This window comes from Carlito syrichta, unplaced genomic scaffold, assembly GCF_000164805.1.
Source record: "Carlito syrichta isolate Samal-C Ts95f unplaced genomic scaffold, Tarsius_syrichta-2.0.1 Scaffold304553, whole genome shotgun sequence".
Lineage (NCBI taxonomy): Eukaryota > Metazoa > Chordata > Mammalia > Primates > Tarsiidae > Carlito > Carlito syrichta.
The window spans coordinates 1,221,299-1,240,625 of record NW_007248649.1 but is presented as its reverse complement, the minus strand read 5'-3'; the positions used below and the strand labels follow the sequence as shown (position 1 = coordinate 1,240,625).

Sequence of the window (19,327 nt, the reverse complement as noted above, 5' to 3'; positions counted from 1 at the left end):
GGGAATACAGGCTGAGCCACAGATCCTGACCCATATCATCTCATGTTAATCCTAACAAGACACTTCTAAGATAGGTTTAGATAACTTATCTCTCCAACTTTAAAGCACAAGCTTTTAATTACTCTACTACCCTGCCTCCCCAATAATTAGCAATAGGAAGGTGTTTTAAAAGGTGTCAGTCATTGTCAAGGATTCCCAAAGGCTTGCACAAGAGAGAGAAGTAACACAGATGTAGAAGGCAGGACACCAGGCCCAGAAGCAAGGGTGTATCATGCTGAGAAAAAAGCCAGGGCTTGGAATACATGTGATTTAAAAAAAAAAAAAGTCTAGTTTGTGGACCCAGGTACTGGCAAGGGTTTGGTCACTGGGTGAAATAAAATTCCCACTTACGAGAGTTAGAATAGGTAGGACATTATCCTCTTTAAGGTTCCAATGAAGAGGAATGGCCGGGTACTCTCAGAAGCAGGTGTTCAGTGCTAGAATCTGGAAGAATTTATAGTAGTATGGAACATTGCCTCTTTCACAGTCACAGTCATGCTGGCATTCAGGATAGCCTTGTGTGTGCACAGGACTGTGGAGAACAGAAGAAGCATCATGACTCGGCATTCAGCCTGAGCTCAGGGGGCCACCTCTGGATGCACCTAGCATTCACACTTCGCAAGAGAGAAAATAGGATTGGATGCGTGTTTCAGCCGCCTATTGCTGCTTCAAAACCACCTCAAAGCTTAGCAGCTTAAAGCCAGTCATGCATTTAGCTCCTGAATTGTGATTTGTTTGCAGCTCAGCATGAATGACTTGAGTCTCTTCCACATGGCATCAGCTGGGCAGCTCAACTGGGGTTGGGGGCACCACTTTCAGATGGCTGGCCGGGCTTCGCTGGCTGTCTGATAGATGCACAATTAGGTCTCTGGGCCAGGGGCTTTGGTTCCTACCTTGTGGGCCTCTCTGAGGACTTCTTGGGTTTCTTCACAGCATGGGAGCTGGGTTCCAAGAGCAAATGTCCCAAGAGAACAAAGAAGCGCGTGGTCTCTTTATAACCTAGGCTGAGAAGCCATATAGCCATACTTTGTTGATTGAGGCAGTTATATAGTCTACCCAGGTTCAAGGTGAAGAGGTCATAAATCCCACCAATCCAAGGGAGGAATGTCAGGGTCATATTGTGGGAGGAGCAAGGGATAAGGGATTTGTTGCAAGCATCTTGAGAAAATAGGATTTGCTAAAACTGGTGTGTCTCTGTGTAATGTGGAGAAAATATACTAGGTGGCCTCATGTCAAGGGGCCTCATGGATATTTGACCTCCCCGGAGTCAGTGCCTGCATGGCTATCGTTAGCTTGGACATAGACTCCTGGTCCAGTGATCTGTGGTAGGTGGTAGCACTCATTTTGATTTATTGTAGAAATGAGGTCTCGCCAAGTTGCCCTGGCGGGTCTAGAACCCGGGGGCTCAGGCAATCCATTCACCTCAGCCTCCCAAGGTGCGGGATTACAGGCTAAGCCATCAAGCCCGGCTGGTAACACTCATTTTACCAACTATATGAGGCATGAACCATGGCCCAGGTTGGGTTGTAGGTGGGTCAGACACATAGACATGTGTGACACACCCAGTTCATAAGGTTAAATTGGGCACAGATTACTCACAAGCACCTTGAGAGTAGGGATCCAGTTTTATCTCTGTATCTTGAAAAGTGTTTGGCACTAGTGAGTGCTCAATAATAAGGGAAATACCAAGTATTTCATGAGCTAAGAGTTATTCTATCACCCTCACTCAAGTTCCTCATTAGTCTTTATTGTCAGTGAATCAGAACCAAATATGGCAATATTCATTTTTTTCTATTTTCTCCCAAGGTTCCTGGTTTAATTGCATTTCCCTCGCCTCCCATCCACTGGATCTGATAGTGTTCTCTATCTTTATTTTTAAGTTGTCTTTTTTTATGTGTGTGTTATTTTATTTACTTATTTTTCTGAGTTGGAGTCTCACTCCGTTGCCCAGGCTAGAGAGCAGCGGCATGCTCACAACCACCGCAGCCTCGACCTGCTGGGCTCCGGCGATCCTTCCGCCTCAGCCTTCTATGTAGCTGGACCTACAGGTACGTGCTACCAGGCCCGACTAATTTTTTGGTTTATTGTAGAGATGAGATCTCGCCAAGTTGCCCAGACCGCTCAATCCCTTCACCTCGGCCTCCCAAAGTGCTGGTATTATAGGCTTGAGCCACTACACCCAGTCTGTGTGTTTTATTTTTAACCATAAATTCAATATGGAAGGAACCAGAGAATGGTCATAACTGAACACTAACAAGCAAGTGGAGGTGGAGATGAATTGGCCCCAATTTGGAAAGTGAAGGGACCCTGGAGAAGAAGCCAGCAGATCATTACAACCCTCAAAGCAGCTCTTTCTTTTCTTTCTTTCTTTCTTTCTTTTTTCTTTCTTGATTTGGAGTCTCACTCTGTCACCCAAGCTGGAATGCAATGCAATGGCATGATCACGGCTCATTGCAGTCTTGACCTCCTGGGCTCAGGTGATCTGCCCTACTTAGCCCCCCGGAAGTAGTTGGGACTACAGGCACACATCACCATGCCTGGCTACATTTTTTATTTTTATAGAGGCAAGGTCTTGCTGTGTTGCCCAGGTTTGTCTCGATTTCCTGGGCTCAAGCTGTCCTCCTGCCTCAACCTCCCAAAGTGTTGGGATTACAGGCGTGGGCCACTGCACCTGACCTGAGGCAGCTCTTTCTAACCTAGCCATGGGCTTCACTTCTTTGACCTCTAGGGGGTCCGCAAAGAAAAGAAATACGTGTTATAGGTCAGGCTTGGTGGCTCAGCCTGTAATCCCAGCACTTTGGGAGGCCGAGGCGATGGATTGCCTAAACCCGCGGGTTCGAGACCCAACTGGGCAACTTGGTGAGACCTTGTCTCTACACAACATCAAAAATTAGCTGGTCGTGGTAGCGCGCACCTGTAATTCCAGGTACTTGGAAGACTGAGAAAGAAGGATCGCCAGAGCCCAGCAGGTCGAGGCTGCAGTGGCCGGGAGTGGCCACTGCACTCCAGTCTGGGCGACAGAGTGAGACTCCAACTCAAAAAAAAAAAAAAGAAATACGTGTTATATTAAGAAAAGGAGGAAATAGTCACTTTTAGGTGATGATACAAGCACAAGATAAGAATTGTTTCTTCTCTGGGCAGGAAGACAAATTAGCAAAGTAAGAGGAGCTGTAAATCCTTTGTGAGATGTTCCCCAGCCATCTCTGAACGTTGCTGAAGCTAAGCCAGTTAATGGAGTGAGCTCGTAAATCATGAGATCCACTTATCTCATGCCTCCATGAAATCTATGCAGAAATTCCTCCATCTTGTCACAAATAGGAGCGGATTCCTTTTTACCCAGTGTGAATGTGCCACCCCTGTCCCCTTACAAATGGACCCCCATCCTTCCTCTCTCTTCCCTGTGGCTGAGAGAGAGGGTTAACCTGGGGAAGCAGCCAAATGGCTCAACATCAGGACCTGTGCTGTAGGTGAGGCTGGAGCATGGGCACGGAGTACCAGGGCGGGAGGATGCAAGGACAAGTTATCAGATAATTCTCTGGTTAAACAGGAAAAACTAAGGCTAGTTGTTAAAACCAAAGAGGCAGGAGAGGGGGCTCAAAGTCTGGCATATGAATTAGAGGCACGAGTTAGAGGCAGACTAGAAAGGGCCGAGTGAAGCTGAGCGTTCCCAGTCTGCCTTTAGTGGCCACTGGACACATCACTGGGGCTCAGCTTGGCCTAAGAATGAGAGTGGAAAGGACAGTGGGTGACCAAGACCTTCTTTTTGCCAGAGTTGCCCACTTTCCCCATTAAGTTAGGAAACCTAGTTCCAGAGAGACTGTGTGAATAACAGACACCGAACAGGGGCTTGTGCTCCTGCAGATCTCACCCTCCCCCCCAGAACAGTGCAAGTAGCCCAGCGGGGGGTGACAGTACCACCTGCACCTTTGACCATATCCAGAGTAGGTGATATGAGGTCCAATACTTTCTTTTGAGTTAAAATAAAGTTAATCGGAATACATACACTTGTAATTTTCTCTCCTTAAATGAATATGGGTGTGTTTGTTTAAAGATTTTTGGCTCCAGTAAGAAAATGTCTGCCAGGCTCGGTGGCTCAGCCTGGGCAACTTGGTGAGACCTCATCTCTACAATAAATCAAAAAATTAGCCAGGTGTGGTAGCGCATGCCTGTAGTTCCAGCTACTTGGAAGGCTGAGGCGGAAGGATCGCCGGAGACCAGCAGGTCGAGGTTGCAGTGGCCGGGAGTGGCCACTGCACTCCAGTCTGGGCGACTGAGTGAGACTCCAACTCAAAAAAAAAAAAAAAAAAAGAAAATGTCCAACTCAACCAGCACAGACCAAAGGGAAATGCATTGGCTCGTGTAATAAGGCTGGGGAGGGGCGGGAAGTTGCTGATTCCCGGGACAGCAAGAACCAGATACAACTGGACGGAGGACCAGGCAACTCAGTGACTCACACATAGTAAGGCTTCTCCAGTTTTTTGTCTATCCTTCATTCCCTGAAGCCAGCTTTCCCTCCAGGGCTATAACTATAGCAACTCATAGCTCCAGGGAGATTTCCATCTCTACCACCAGAGCAGGAGGGATCGCTTTCCCTGGATCCAATTTGTAAAAGTCTTCCAGGAAGAATTTCATTAGACTGTCTGGGTTTCATGCCTAACCCTGTAAAAATGATTCCTGAAACTGATGGGTGGTAGATGGGAGGGTGGAAGGGCGGGCAGACAGTTAGGGGGATGGTTGGTGGTTGGGTGATTGGGTAGGTGGGTGGGTGGTTGTGGGGGAGAGGATACAAGGACCAGCAGTTTCTAAAGGGAACTAGAACACAATGAACTGAGACAGTCCAGCATCCTGGCCAAATACAGTGATATCCACCATGAAATTTGTCCCGCTTTCCCTTTCCTCTGACTTATCCACATTCGAGAGTCAGAATCTGAAAATGGGCCAGGTTCTTTGAATGGTGGATTTACTGATGCTTTTCATTTCTTCTTAGTGCATTTCTAATATTTTCCAAATGTTCTATAGTAAATACATATTACCTTGTAATATATGTCTTTCTAAAAAGAATCGGGTGAATACATTTCATTAACCAAGGCAGAAATATTAAAAACCGAAAGAGAAGAATTCTAATTGTAAGTCTAATATTCTTGTAGCATGAATGACTTTTGAAACTTATTTGTGAAACAGAATGACTATCTCTAACTGGTGACCAGGACCAATTTTTTCGAAAGGAGGAAGAATTCTGAAGAGGAAGGTAGGAAATCCTCAAAGCTTTGCTTCCAGCGTGGAATGTATGTTTGTCTACATGCATTTCTGTAATCCAGACCAAACTTGGACACATTCTGCCCATCTGTCCTTGGGAACTATGAGAGAATCAAGGAAATTTCTGGGCCTCACCTCACTACTTAGGGCAAGAGAGGAAGATAGTAAGGATATCAAGAACCTGGGAAGTTAAATGCAAACAAAGCAGAACTGGAAAGATTTTCTCTCCCCATAACATATAATGTCTAATCACATGGATTCTTTTCACATTTTTACCGTAAGAATCATTTCATGAAAATCATTAACCCGAAAAAAATATTTTGAATGAAAAGCAAAAATGTCCTCCACTTTAAATTTTCTTCTATGTGAATGTCTGCAATTGCTAAAATTTCTACAAGTTTTTCTTGAGTTGGGGCCTCACTCTGTCACCCAGGCTGGAGGGCAGTGGCACAATCACGGCTCACTACAGCCTTGACCTCTTGGACTCAGACAATCCTCTTGCCTTAGCCTCTTGAGTATCTGGAACTATAGGGGCGCACCATCATGCCCCACTAATTTTTTGATATTTTGTAGAGACGAGGTCTCACTATGCTGCCTAGGCTGATCTTGCACTCCTGGGCTCAAGCAGTCCTTTCACTTCAGCCTCCCAAAGTGCTGGGATTATAGGCATGAGCCACTGTGCCCAGCCAGATTTCCACAATTAACATGTATATCTTTCTTTTTTTTGTTTTTGTTTGTTTTGTTACCATGTACAGAACATACAGTTTTTTAACTTTCCATACAGTTAAAAAAAATTATTGAAAATAAAATCCAGTTAAAATTTCTTTTCTTTTTTTTTTTTTTTAGTCAGAGTCTCACTCTGTCACCCAGGCTGGAGTGCAGTGACATGACCACAACTATCACAGCTTCAACCTTCTGGGCTCAGGTGATCCTTCCACCTCAGCCTCCCAAGTAGCTGGGACTATAGGTGCACACCACCACACCTGGCCGATTTTTTTATTTATTGTAGAGACAAGGCCTTGCCAAGTTGCCCAGGCTGGTTTTGAATGCCTGGGTTCAGGCAATCCTCTCACCTCAGCAAATCCTGTTAAAAAAAATTTTAAATCCTTTTTTATTCCACCAGGCAGGCTAACAAAGCAGTTTTCAATTTTCAGGATTGCTGTGGAGTCTCTGCTTATCTCTTTCTAAAAAAGAGAAAGGGAGAAGGGACTGGGAGGGGACCATGGCATGGAGTTACACAGATGACTTCCTCTAGCAGCCCAGGGGAGCACACGTGGTTTCCTGACAAGAGCAGGAACACTGATCAGTCGTGCTTGGAGGTCTTACCAGGGTCAGTGGGAGAGAAAGCTAGTTAGAAACCCTGGACAGAGAAAATACTAGAAGGCTTCCCTAAAGATGTCCCTGGGATTCATTCATTTAGCAAACATTTCCTGAGTGCCACTAGGTACTAGAGTATTGATACAGAGGGGAGGTGAGATAGCTTAGAAAAACCCACAGGCCCTGCAGCCAGACTGCCTGTATTTAAAGCTGTGTATGTGTCTCTGGGCAGGTTACCTAACCTTTCTCTTATGATACTGCTCGAAAAATGACATGAGTTCACATATATGAATGCCCTGAGTAGTGAGTGCCTAGATTGTGGTTAGGATTTTTTTTTTTTTCTGAATCAGAGTCTTACTCTTATACTCAGGCTGGAGTACAGTGGCATGATCATCGCTTACCACAGCCTTGACCTGCTGGGCTCAGGTGATTTTTCCACCTTGGCCTACTGAGTAGCTGGGACGACAGGCATTTGCCACCATGCTCAGCTAATTTTTTAATTTTTGTAGAGACAGTGTCTCATCCAGGCTGGTCTCAAACTCCCGGGCTCACTCAGTTTTTCCCGCCTCAGCCTCCCAAAGTGCTGGGATTCTAGGTGTGAGCCACTGGGCTGGGCTGTGGTTAGGATTCTGTAGTGCTGGTTGTTAATATTATCTCTGCATGTACAGAGTTCACAGTCTAGTAGCTGAAACAGCACAAACTGCAAGTCTGTGGAATTAGATAGAGGACCTGATAGGTTCATTTTATTGTGATATAGAGTAGCTGGGAGGCTCCTTGCTGAGCAGTTGGTAGGCATGCATGCTGCCAGAACTCTAGGCCGGGACGCCATGTTTAGGTCATTGGGTCACAGAGGACATTCTCACAAAGTGAGTCACTCTACGTGGGAATGGTGGGATGATGATGAGGACTTTGACTGAGTACTTACTCTGTGACGGGCACTTTTCTAAGTGCATCATGTGAACCAACTCACTTAACTCCTCAGGTTATAAGTGCATTGTCACTCTCATTTTACTGACAGAGAAATCGACACACAGAGAGCTGACATGACCTGCTCATGATCACACAGGTAGCATGTAGTCTGGGATCTGAACCCAGATAGTCTGTGTTCAGAATCAGCCTGCATATTACCAGTGTTGCCGTGCAGGTGTACCACTGACATTGACCACCAAGGACTTGTGCAAAGCGTAACCCTGGATACTAGGTGCCCGCTTATTTGAGTCTCATTCATCTGTTCCTTCAGTTGACATTTACTGAGCACCTTGTCTAAGTAGGGCACAGTGGGCCCTGGTGGGGGGAAAGAGGAAGCCAGGATCCTCCTGTCAAGAAGCAGTTCTGGGAGATAAGGATTGTGCCCAAATTCAGCGTAGCAGATATATGAGGAGGGACCCCCAAAACCTCTGGAATTTATTTAACAAAAATTGTGCATTTTTTCTTACATGTGACTTCAGTCACCTCCAAAGTACTCTCTATTTAATGTAGTACACATATCAAGATGCTTTTTCCACGGTTCGCAACAGTTTTTCAACTCGTCAATTTTAGTGCCTTTTAGCGCTTCTGCCATTTTTTGTTTCACCTCTGCCACATCAGCAAAGCATTTCTTTTGGAGAAATTTTTTCATCTGGAAAAACAAAAAAAGTCGCTGGGGACAGGATCAGGTGAATAGGGAGGGTGGGATATGGGGGTCATGCCACTTTTGGTCAAAAACTGCTGAACACTCAGCGCAGTGTGGGCAGGTTGTGTGTGTAAATCACCCATCGTGAAATGGGCAAACGCACTGAATGAATCTCAAAAAAAAATTCACTGAAGCTGAACTCAGTCTCTCACAACAATGCTAGCTGGTACACTGATGGGTTCCTAGAGCATTTACCTAACAGGGGAAGCCCATACTACAAGGACCTGCCCTCCGAAAGATAATTCCAGTTTTTGGGGGGTCTCCCCTTGTAGTGGCTTGGAGACACAGAGGAGGAAGGATGACTCTTGGTTGGGGAGAGAAGATGAGTTTGTGCTGGGTCTTTGAGAGCAAATAGCTTGTTCAAGAAAATGGCATTCCAGTCCTAGGGAAGAGCATGAGGAAGGGCATGAACCAGGACAGTGCAGAACAGCAGAGCTTGGCTGCAGCACATAGGGCATGTGTACTGTCATTACATTTTTCCCACCTTTCTGCCTTACCTCTTGATATTTTCCCATCTGCCTGTCATTATCGACTTTTTGCTAGTTTACATAGTTTGTGCTATAATTAGTAATCGTGAAATGCAAAAGGCTGAGAAATAGTTATATATACAGTCCTTTATTGTTTTTAAAAAACCACTTCATTCATTAATGTCAACACTCAAGGTTAAATAGCATTAAATCATGAAACATGCAAAACTCTATAAACACTGTAAGTGAGATCCTCATTAAAATTAATTTATTTTTATTGGGCATGCACTCGATTCTAGTTTTCTTTGAAAATGCAGCATTTATATCTGTTGTAAAATATGGCAATAAGCCCCACGTTGCTGTAGCCAGTACTACTTCCCAGCTGGAGAGGAGATGGGATTCAATGTTGGCTTGTCTGTGAAGGTTCCCCATCTAGAAAGCCCAAAGTCTTCTCTGCCATAAGAACATACTTGCATTTCCTCTCCTATGGGCATCTGCTTCTGCCACTAACTAGCTGGGTAACTTTGGGAAAGCTGCTCCATTTCCCTGAGCCTCAGTTTCCCAATGTGCAAAATACAGAAGCTAGACTAAATTATTTCCAAGTCAACAGTTCTCATGCTGAAGTATGCTTCAATAGCACCTGAGTAACTTCTTTACAATGCAGAATTCCAGGTCACCACTGCAGGGTCTAATTCAGCAACCTGGGATTTGGCCCAAGCATCGGCCGTTCTCATGAGCACTCCAGATAGTTCTCAAGCAGGGAGACCGAGGACCACACTTGGAGAGAGCCACTCTAAGCTCCTATCCTGTCTCAGTGTTCTGAGTCTTTCTTGAGACACATGGCAAGTAAATTCTAGGAGAAGAAAGAAGAAGAAAGGGTTTGGGGAGGAAGAGAAAAAAGTTAGAAACATTCTTATTATCCTTGGGAAAATAGGTCTGAAGGGCCCGTGCTGTGGCTGCCAGGGCTAAGCTGCTTGCCCTGAACCCTCCATCCCCTGAGCCCTTCCTCCCCTGAGCCCCTGTGTGCTCCCCTCTCAGCCACACACCATAGAAGCTCGACCACAAGCTGCCTTTTACAAGGGAGACCCCAACACTCGGAATTTATTTGTTGAAAAATTGTGTATTAATTCTTATATGTTTAAACTTCAGTCACCTGCAAAGTACTCTCTGTTTGTTGCAATACACCTATCGAGATGATTTTTCCACTGCTCAGAATAGTTTTGAACTTGTCAGTTTTGATGCCTTTTAGTGCTTCTGCGTTTTTTTTGTTTCACGTTTTCCACACCAGCTAAACTTTCCCTTTGAGGATTTTTTCATCTGGGAAACATAAAAAGTCACCTGGGGTGAGATTCGGTGAAGAGGTAGGGTGTGGCATGGGGGCCATGCCGTTTGGGGTTGAAAACTGCGAACATTCAGCAGGGTGTGAGCAGGTGTGCTGGTAAATCACCCATCATGAAATGGGCAAACGCATTGAAAGAATCTCAAAAAGAAAAATCCACTGAAACTGAACACAGCCTCTCACAACAATGCTAGCTGGTGCACTGATGTGAAGTTTAGTGGGGGGAAGCCTTTAACAAGGGACCCACCCTCCAAAACATAATTCTGGTTTTTTTTGGGGGGGGGTTCCCTCCTAGTATGCTGCCTAACTTTCCCCATGAATGAATGTCTTAGCTCCCTTAAAGTGTGAGTCCTCCAGCGACAGGGTCTGCTTTGACCTGTTAGGAATTGATAGCAAGCCCTGCACAGTGCCATCTGAGCCCCAAAAGACCTGATGAGATAGCAACACCAGTGAGATGGTGGCCAACTGAATCCTGGAAGTAGAGCATTTTTTAGATTTCCACTGGGGGAAAACCTTCCCCAAGTATTTTTCCCTTGGTGTCTAAGCACCATTACTTTAAAAGACTGGCTCCCTCCATGTGGATCTGAGAGGGCTAGACGGAGAGCTCTACTTTCCCCTAAGGAGGTCTTCTTCCTGAGAGCAGAGTTCAGAGTGGTGAGTACAATTAGGCATTTTTTGTGTTTTTAAATTATTATTTCTTTTTATTGTAGAGATGAGGTCTCGCCAAGTTGCCCAAGTTGGTCTCGAACCCACAGCTCAGGCAGTCCACTCACCTCAGCCTCCCAAAGTGCTGGGATTACAGACTAAGCCACCAAACCTGGCCCATTTTTTGTTTAAATGAGGGACTGCTTAGTACAAGAAGTTGAAATAATAATAATAACAGTAGGTAAAGCTTTATGCCAGCTGTCTTAGTTCATTTGGGTTGCTATAACAAAATGCCTTAGACTGGGTGGCTTATAAACAACAGAAATTTATTTCTCGGCTCTGGAGACTGGGAAGTCCAAGATCAAAGTGCCTGCAGATTTGGTAGCTGGTGATGGCTTGTTTCCTAGGAAACAGATGGTGTCTTCTCACTGTATCCTTTATGGTAGAAAGGGCTAGCCTAAGTTCTGAATCTCTTTAATAAGGGCACTAATCCTGTTCGTGATGTCTCTATCCTCATGAACTAATCACCTCCAAAATGTTCCACCTTTTAATACCATCATCTTGGTGATTAAATTTTAATGTATTAATTTGGGGGAGATACAAACATTCAGACCACAGCACCAGGCAATTTTCTTTCTTTCTCTCCCTTCCTTTCTTTCTTTCTCCCTCCCTCCCTCCCTTCCTTCCTTCCTTCCTTTCAGGTCTCACTCTGTTGCCCATGCCACAGTGCAGTGGCTTGATCACAGCTCACAGCAGCCTTGACTTCCTGGGCTCAGGGAGTACCTGAAATGAGTAGCTGAAACTACAGATGCACACCACCACGCCTGTGTTGATTTTTTAACTTTTTGTAGAGACAGGTCTCACTATGTTGCCCAGGCTGGTCTCAAACTCCTGGGTTCAAGTGATCCTCCCACCTAGGCCTCCCAAAGTGTTGGGATTACAGGTGTGAGCCACTGAACTGGGCTTACCAGGCTTTGTTCTTTGCAATTTGCCTGCATTAACCCATTTAAACCTTACAACAAATCTCTGAGAAAGATATTACTATTATATTCATTTCTAAGAAACTGAGTCATAAAAGGGTTCAGCAACATGTTGAGCATCACACGTTGAGACCTAGGATTCCAGGCAAGGCAGTTTGCCTCTGGAGCTGAAATTCTTCACCACTTTGCTCTACTCCTCTTACATTTGCTGAGGACTCTGAGTTCCTCCTCGGCTGTGGCTTGTAATCCCAAAGAGATCCTGAACGATCCCTCTCCCAATTTTCCTGTTTGCATCTGGGTTTGGGGGAAGACTATGTGGAGGAAGAGCCAAGTGTTGGGGGCCAGACAGGGCAGGCTCAATGCCTGACTGCACGGTACATATCAGAAACCTTAGGGAAGCAGGTAGCCTTGTGAGCAGACAAAACACAGGGGCTGCTGGGTGGTGGAGATCAGCCTCTCCAAGGCCCTGCTGCCAGCCTCCATGCAGTGGCAAGAGGAGCTGGAGCCAAGGACGGACTATCTACCCCACCCTGGTAACTTTCAGGACAAAGGACTGATGCATTTTCCTTGAAGGTTGCCCTCTTCTTTTCTCTGAGTATGCTCCTCTTATCCTCCAGTTGATGAGAGGAACAAGACAGAATGCCTTGTGCAGAGAAAATTTCCTCCTGTAGGAGGTGAGTGGCTAGACTTTCACTGTAAGGGTGTGTCACCCTCTGATGAGAAGCAAACACACCTAAGCGGACAACAGGTGTAGGCTTGGAAAATAACCAGCTGACCAACGCTTTGGAAGCCACTTACTGCCATGGAGTTGTTCTCCTCATCTTTTTTTTTTTTTTTTTTGGATCCGGAGTCTCACTCCATCACCCAGGCTGGAGTGGTGTGGCACACTCACGGCCACCCCAGCATCAACCTGCTGTGCTCTGGTGATCCTTCCACCTCAGCCTTCCAAGTAGCTGGAACTACAGGCACATGCCACCACGCCTGGCTAATTTTTTAAATTTATTGTAGTGACGAGGTCTTGCCAAGATGCCCAGGCTGGTTTCAAACCCCCGGACTCAGGAAATCCTCTCATCTCAGCCTCCCAAAGTGCTGGGATTACAGGCTTGAGGCACCGTGCCAGGCCCATCTTTTTTCTCCTTGTTTTTCAGTGCGTGGGAGCTGTGCTAAGTAGCAGTCTTTTCAGACACCCCATTGAGATGCAGAGTCACCCCTCCTCATCTACCTTCCGAGTCCTGGGATCCAGGCTTCTTACAGAGGGGAGAAATGAGGGCAGGGCTAAAGAGGAACATATAAAAAATAAATGAGCCATTCATAAAAATGAATATTATTACCAAAAGGAGCCGCCTGCCAATAGCTCCACATATCTATTCACTCAGCCGCTGCCTCTGTACCAACAAGGAATTAGGCCAATGCATCATCTTCTTAGTGGCTGCACAGTTGATTTACTATTAACTTTAAACAACCAATTGTGAAATGAGCACTTCACTTTGCCATAATGATGATGAGGTTTCACCCAAACTATTTTTTTTATAATGTAAGCCTGGAAATTGGTAAAATAAATTCAGCTGTGCTTAGCCCTCTCTCAAAGAGTCAGATTTTCAGGTGGGGGGAGACTGCTTAATTCAACCAGCTTCATGAAGTCACTTCCACAGATTCTAGTTAATTTTCTTTTTCTTTAGCCATCTCTAGTTTGGGACAGATGTTTCCACAAATTCTACAAACTGGCTTTCTTTTTCTTTAGCTTAGAGTGTCTTTCCCTGAAAATCCAAAATTCCAAGATGTTGGACTTTTTGCTGTATACCTGAGTAACCACAGATTGCTTCTTTTTCTTTACACTGGAAGGCACACGTCTTGGACACCTCCCTTCTCCTCTGAGGCCTGCACATCTATCTATGAAAGAAGCCCGCAGAGGGCCCTTGTGTTGACAGCTCGATCCCAGAGACAGTCTGAGCACCTGTTTCTTATTTCTTGCTTGGCAGTCTGCTGGGTCTCATGCATCTTTTTGTTCCTTGCCTCTCACAGTTGGTGTCGTGTTCGTCTAAGTTGTGACTGTAAAGAACGGCGCCCGACTTCCACATGTGGCTTGTGGCATCAGGGTCATTACTTTGCAGCCACCCCTTGTAAATCTCTACAGGCTACGAGCCTGTGTCTGTCCCCCGCGGTTCCGAGAACAATCCACAGCGAACACTGACAGGAAGGGCCATTATGGTCACTGATGTTCTCACCATCTGGAATGGTTACAGTTGTCAGGCTCTGAGATGACTCACTGTGCTGAGGAATCATTTCTCTAATGGCAGCACTAATCAGAGGCATGAGGCCGTTGCTAAGTGCTGCTGCGTGAAGAAAATACCCTGCCAGATGCAAGGAGGGGCCGTTGATTTGCTTCTGCCGTCTGAAAATGGAGCGGCTCAGAATGTCAACCTTGCATCCATCTAATAACGGGCCATCCCCCCCTCGGAAACTGGTACCTGGGGGCCAGCTTTCGGGAGCGCCAGGTTGTTTCTATGGGCAGAGGCCCTGGGCTGGGCTGTCTGCTCTTCTTCTCTGTGGTCTGCCGGGCAGTTCTCCTATGAAGGCTTAGCAGTTTGGTGTGGAAAGGGCGGCCCAAACAGATGTGGAAACAGCTTTGTATGCAATTCCTTTCCTTCAGTGTCTACCCCAGTGCTGTTCTGTGCAAACCCTAATCTCACCCAGGGACCCCTCCCCACCCCCACTATCAGTGTTGGCCCCTGTGGAAATTCCCACCAGCAGCTGGTGGCAAAGGTTGGGCTCAAGTGCAAACTGAACCTTAACTAGGTGCCGAGCACCTGGCAAGCCCCGGAAGCAGCAGAGCACAGGGCAGGGTTCCTGCCATCAAGGTGCTTACCAGATTTCACTGCAGGGGTCCTCCCCTAATGAAGTCTATCTCCCAATCCTTCTCTGACTGTGGGAGTAAGCAGTTTCACAGGTGTTTTTTAAAGCCCACTTGGAGGCAGCCTGGGGGTGGGGGTGAGATGGGTGTTAGCTGAGAGCAGAATAATGACTTCAGCCCAGACCCTGATCCTGGGGGCCAGGTGACCCCTTTCCTCACCGGAAACCTGTCATATCAGGAGGCCTATCTGCACCCCAACTTTCAACTGACAGGGGCCTCTGCAAGTAGTGAGGAACAGCCAGAAACAAGCCTGAAGCACTAAGCAACAGCCACTCCCAGAAGCTCTTCACCAGGCCTGCCTGCTCGGCCTGCAGGTGTTAGTGAGAAGGTCCATCCATCTAGACGTCTCTACGCGACAGTATTCAATTCAGGATACCTTGACGGTAACAGGAGGTGTGAGTCCAAATAAATCAACCCTCCCTATGGAATGAAAACTTTCTCTTTTTTTTGAAACAGGGTCTCATTCTGTCACCTGACTGGAGTGCATTGGCATGGTCACAGCTTACCACAGCCTTGACTTCCTGGGCTCAGGCAATCCTTTTGCCTCAGTCTTCCAGGTAGTTGTGACTACAGGCACATGCCACCATGCCTAGCTAATTTTCTGATTTGTTTGTAGAGATAAGGTCATGCTATGTTGCCCAGGCTGGTCTCAAACTCAAGCAGTCCTCTCACCTTGGTCTCCCAAAGTGCTGGGATTATAGGTGTGAGCCACCATGTCCAGCCTGGAATGAAGAATTTCTATATTTTACAACACTGTGACCTTGAGCACAGACCGTAAAGGAAATCTGATGTGGCAACTCTCAAAGGAGTTGATAAAAACTCTTAGTCATGAAGGGAAGTCTGTTAGGTCTCATGTCTCTTCTTGAGACGTGGAAGGCCTGCCGGTGCCCTACTGTATTCTCACATATTCCCACAAACTGGCTACCGTAACATAAAAGAAATGTATCCTCTCACAGCTCTGGAGGCTGGAAGTCCAAAATCAAAACGTTGGCAGGATTGGTTCCTTCTGAGGCTCTCAGGGAAGACAGCTTTCCACCCTCCTGGCTTCTCTTGGCTACTGGCAATCCTTAGCTTGTAGATGCCTCCCTCTAGGCTCTGCTTTCATCTTCACATGACCTTCTCTCTGTGTCTTCTCCTCGTCTCATTTTTTTTTTTTTTTTTTTAGTTGGAGTCTCGCTCTGACACCCAGACTGGAGTGCAGTGGCCGCTCCCGGCCACCGCAGCCTCGACCTGCTGGGCTCCGGCGATCCTTCCGTCTCAGCCTTCCGAGTAGCTGGAACTACAGGCGCGCGCTTCCACGCCCGGCTAATTTTTTGATTTATTGTAGAGATGAGGTCTTGTCAAGTTGCCCAGGCGGGTCTCGAACCCGTCGGCTGAGGCAATCCCCTCACCTCGGCCTCCCAAAGTGCTGGGATTACAGGCTGAGGTACCGAGCCCGGCACTTCTTCCTCGTCTCATAAAGGCACTTGTCTTTGGATTTAGGGCCCACCTGGTTCATCTAGAATAATCTCAACTAGAGATCCTTAACTGAATTATATCTGCAGAGCCTGTTTTTCCAGATAAGATCACATTCACAGGTACCAAGGGCGAGGACCTATTTGGGGGGCCGTGATTCAACCACTACATTCACCTTTTGGGTGTTCTTTTTCCATGCCAGGTTTTGCTGGTCTGCTCATGGATATTACAATTATTGAAATGATATAACTTGAAAGAGATGCTTCCTCTGACGTGCTGGGGAAAATGTCCTGCTAATAGGGACATCTTACCCTAAAAGCAGCATCTCAGTTCCCACAGGTTGGACCCTTCAACCTTGGTGCTCTTGACTCAACCCCTCTGTGTTTCACAGTGTGGCACGGACAAGAACTGTCTTCTGCTCTGTTTAGTGGGAATAGTACAGTCCAAGCTGAAAACTACCTCTATCCTTTTCCCCACTGGGTAGAAACAAGAACGCCATGATATTTTCCCTGGAGGGGGCAGCTCAGGGTATCCTCTATAACTTTCTCCCATCCATTGCCATTTGTGGCAGCCACATCTTCCTTCTCTCTGACCATCTTCCCATCCTTCCTCTTCTTTGACCTTGTCTTTCACGGTGGCTTACCCCCCACCAGTGTTGCTAAGAATTTTGCTCCCAGGAAATCACCAGCCTTCTCCAACTTAAGACAAAAGCTAACACATAGCATTTATGTCACCAAATAAACACCTTTGCTCATCACAATTGACCTACTACTATTTCTTTTTTTGAAACTGTAATTTAATGTAATTTTTTTTTAGTTGAAATCTCACTCCACTGCCCAGGCTGGAGTGCAGTGGCACACTCATGACCACCCTAGCGTCATCCTGCCAGGCTCCAGGGATCCTTCCATCTCAGCCTTCCACGTAGCCAGAACTATAGGTGCTTGCTACCACGCCCAGCTAATTTGTTATTTCTTGGAGAGATGAGGTCTTGCCAAGTTGTGTGGGCTGGTCTCGAACCCGTGCGCTCAGGTAATCCACTCGCCTTGGCCTCCCAAAGTGCTGGGATTACAGGCTGAGCCACCGAGCCCAGCCTAATGCAATTTTTTAATATGTTATTTTATTTTAGAGTGGTGGGGTAAAAGTGAGGATTTACTACATAAGTAGGTTGCATGCAGGTGAAGTTTGGGCTTTTAGCTGGCCCTCTCTCCCCCTGATAGTGAATCACGTGCCAACTATGTTGCTCCTCTCCCTTCCCCTTCCTCCCTCCCCTAGCAGTGCCCAGCGTCTGCAGATCCCACCCTTGTGCTCATGTGAGCAGTGGTCAACCTGTTCTATATCTAGCTCTCTCTCACAAACAATAAAATTGAAACCCAGAGAGGCTAAGTAACCTGCCCAAGGTCAACAAGCAGCAGGAGACAGGACTGAGACATAAATCTACAAATTCTGGCTGGAGTGTCCCAGGCTTACCTACACTGCAAACTCCCTCCAAGGTTGGCAGCAGAGGGAAAAAAGCGTCACCTGGGATGGCAGCCAGATGCCCAGCCTCTGCCTCCTGACATTCACCATGAGTTTGGGACTAGTCCCACTTGAGATGGAAGCCCATCTCATAACACACTGAGCCTGGTGAAGATGTACAACCCTGCCTTTAATACTTCATAGCACAGCCACACCTGGGCTGAAAGTGTTAAAGCAAGACTAAACAAAAACTCACAGAGTCACAACAGACTCTCAGACCAGATGTGCCTCAACACCTTGCTCCGGGGCTGCCTCCACAATGGAGGCCAGGTTGTCTGATTTCCTCCCCCAGAGGAATGGGTAAAGAAATTATGTTTAAATCCTAGCCGGAAGACAGGGAGGGGGAGACCATGGGAAGAAGGATTGGCCTTTGCTGTCGGCCTGCCTGCCCTCCCCTCCCATTTCCGGCTCCCTCCAGAGGACCGGCCCTTTCCTGGGGATGATCCCCCCACCCCTTACACATACTCCCTGCCTAGAAAACTCCTCCCTCTACTCCCAGGGGTGTTGTCTCACCCCATGCTCCCAACAGGAGGTCCACAGTCATGGTACAACACAATAAACTGCATCACCCCTGAGGCCCCCAGGCCTTTCCTCTCTAGTGAGAAGAGTCATTTCTGGTCATGAGAATAGTCATTTCACCTCCTTGTAATTTGTCAACAGACTCATTCTTTTCTCTGTGAGCTATTTACTCACTGTTATAGTAAAAAAAAAGATGTTCCTTTAAAGAGGTGAATAGGGGAAAAACAGGAACTGAATCACTGAGGAGTACGAGGAATGTCCGATTGTCCGATTCTTATTTCGTGTGCTCATTGCCTCGAGGCTGCTTGCGAAGGCTTGATGCTCTCAGTGGGCTCACAGTGTTACCCAATTAGCCCAGAGTACTCAGAAAGTGAACTTGACGATGACACTGGCAGGAAAAGTTAACACCTGGCTTCCAGGAAGCTGCCCTGAGCCCACATGTTTTATTTTATCTGGTTCACACAGCCAAAAAAACGTTAGGGCTTTCTGGGCACTACCTTCTGACTCCTGCCTGTGCCAATGACTCCAGTAGTTAATGCTAGGGTGTGGTGTGCCAGAAGTATTTCAAATTTAGTTACATATCAGTGCTAGGCAGAAGCTGCACACACTGCAGAAGTGAAAGTAAGGTTTTTGCTTTGGGGACAACCTGCAATACAAGCCTCTTAAACCATTGCCTGATAAGCAAGAGAGGGTTAGGTTTTTTTCTTGTTTTGGTTTGTTTTTTGCCCCCAGTAGAATCCTATTTCTGATTTTTGAAGCAAAAACAAGTTTCATATCATGTGCTGAGAATAAATTTCTCTATTTTTCTTAACCACTTCTGGTTAAAAACAGCAACTTGTAGTGATTATGATGTGTTTTAGGGTCAAGTTCTTCAAATGACAAATATGGTATTCCTAAATGTGATTACATGGAAACATTAACGAAGAGCTTGATTTAACAACAATCTGGGCTATTGGGAAGGGAATTTTGTCAACAGGAAGGCAGCCTCTTGCAGATTCAAGAAAATTGCTTAGAAAATGAAGGTTGGCCGGGCTCAGTGGCTCAGCCTGTAATCCTGTGTTTTGGGAGGCCGAGGTGAGTGGATTGCCTGAGCCCATGGGTTCAGACCCGCCTGGGCAACTTGGCAAGACCTCATCTCTACAATAAATTTTTAAAAAATTAGCTGGGCGTGGTAGCACACTCCTGTAGTTCCAGCTACTTGGAAGGCTGAGG

General features: G+C 46.5%; 1 protein-coding gene across 1 annotated transcript in view; it reads right to left on the bottom strand.

Annotated features, from left to right (window-relative positions):
• Positions 1-8,883: 8,883 nt before the first annotated feature.
• Positions 8,884-19,327, bottom strand: part of LOC103262556 — a 73,757-nt gene continuing 63,313 nt past the window's right edge. The window contains exon 4 of the mRNA XM_021713436.1: positions 8,884-9,604. Within this exon, the coding sequence (XP_021569111.1) occupies positions 9,504-9,604 (101 nt within the window). The 3' untranslated portion in view covers positions 8,884-9,503. The remainder of the gene's footprint in view (positions 9,605-19,327) is intronic.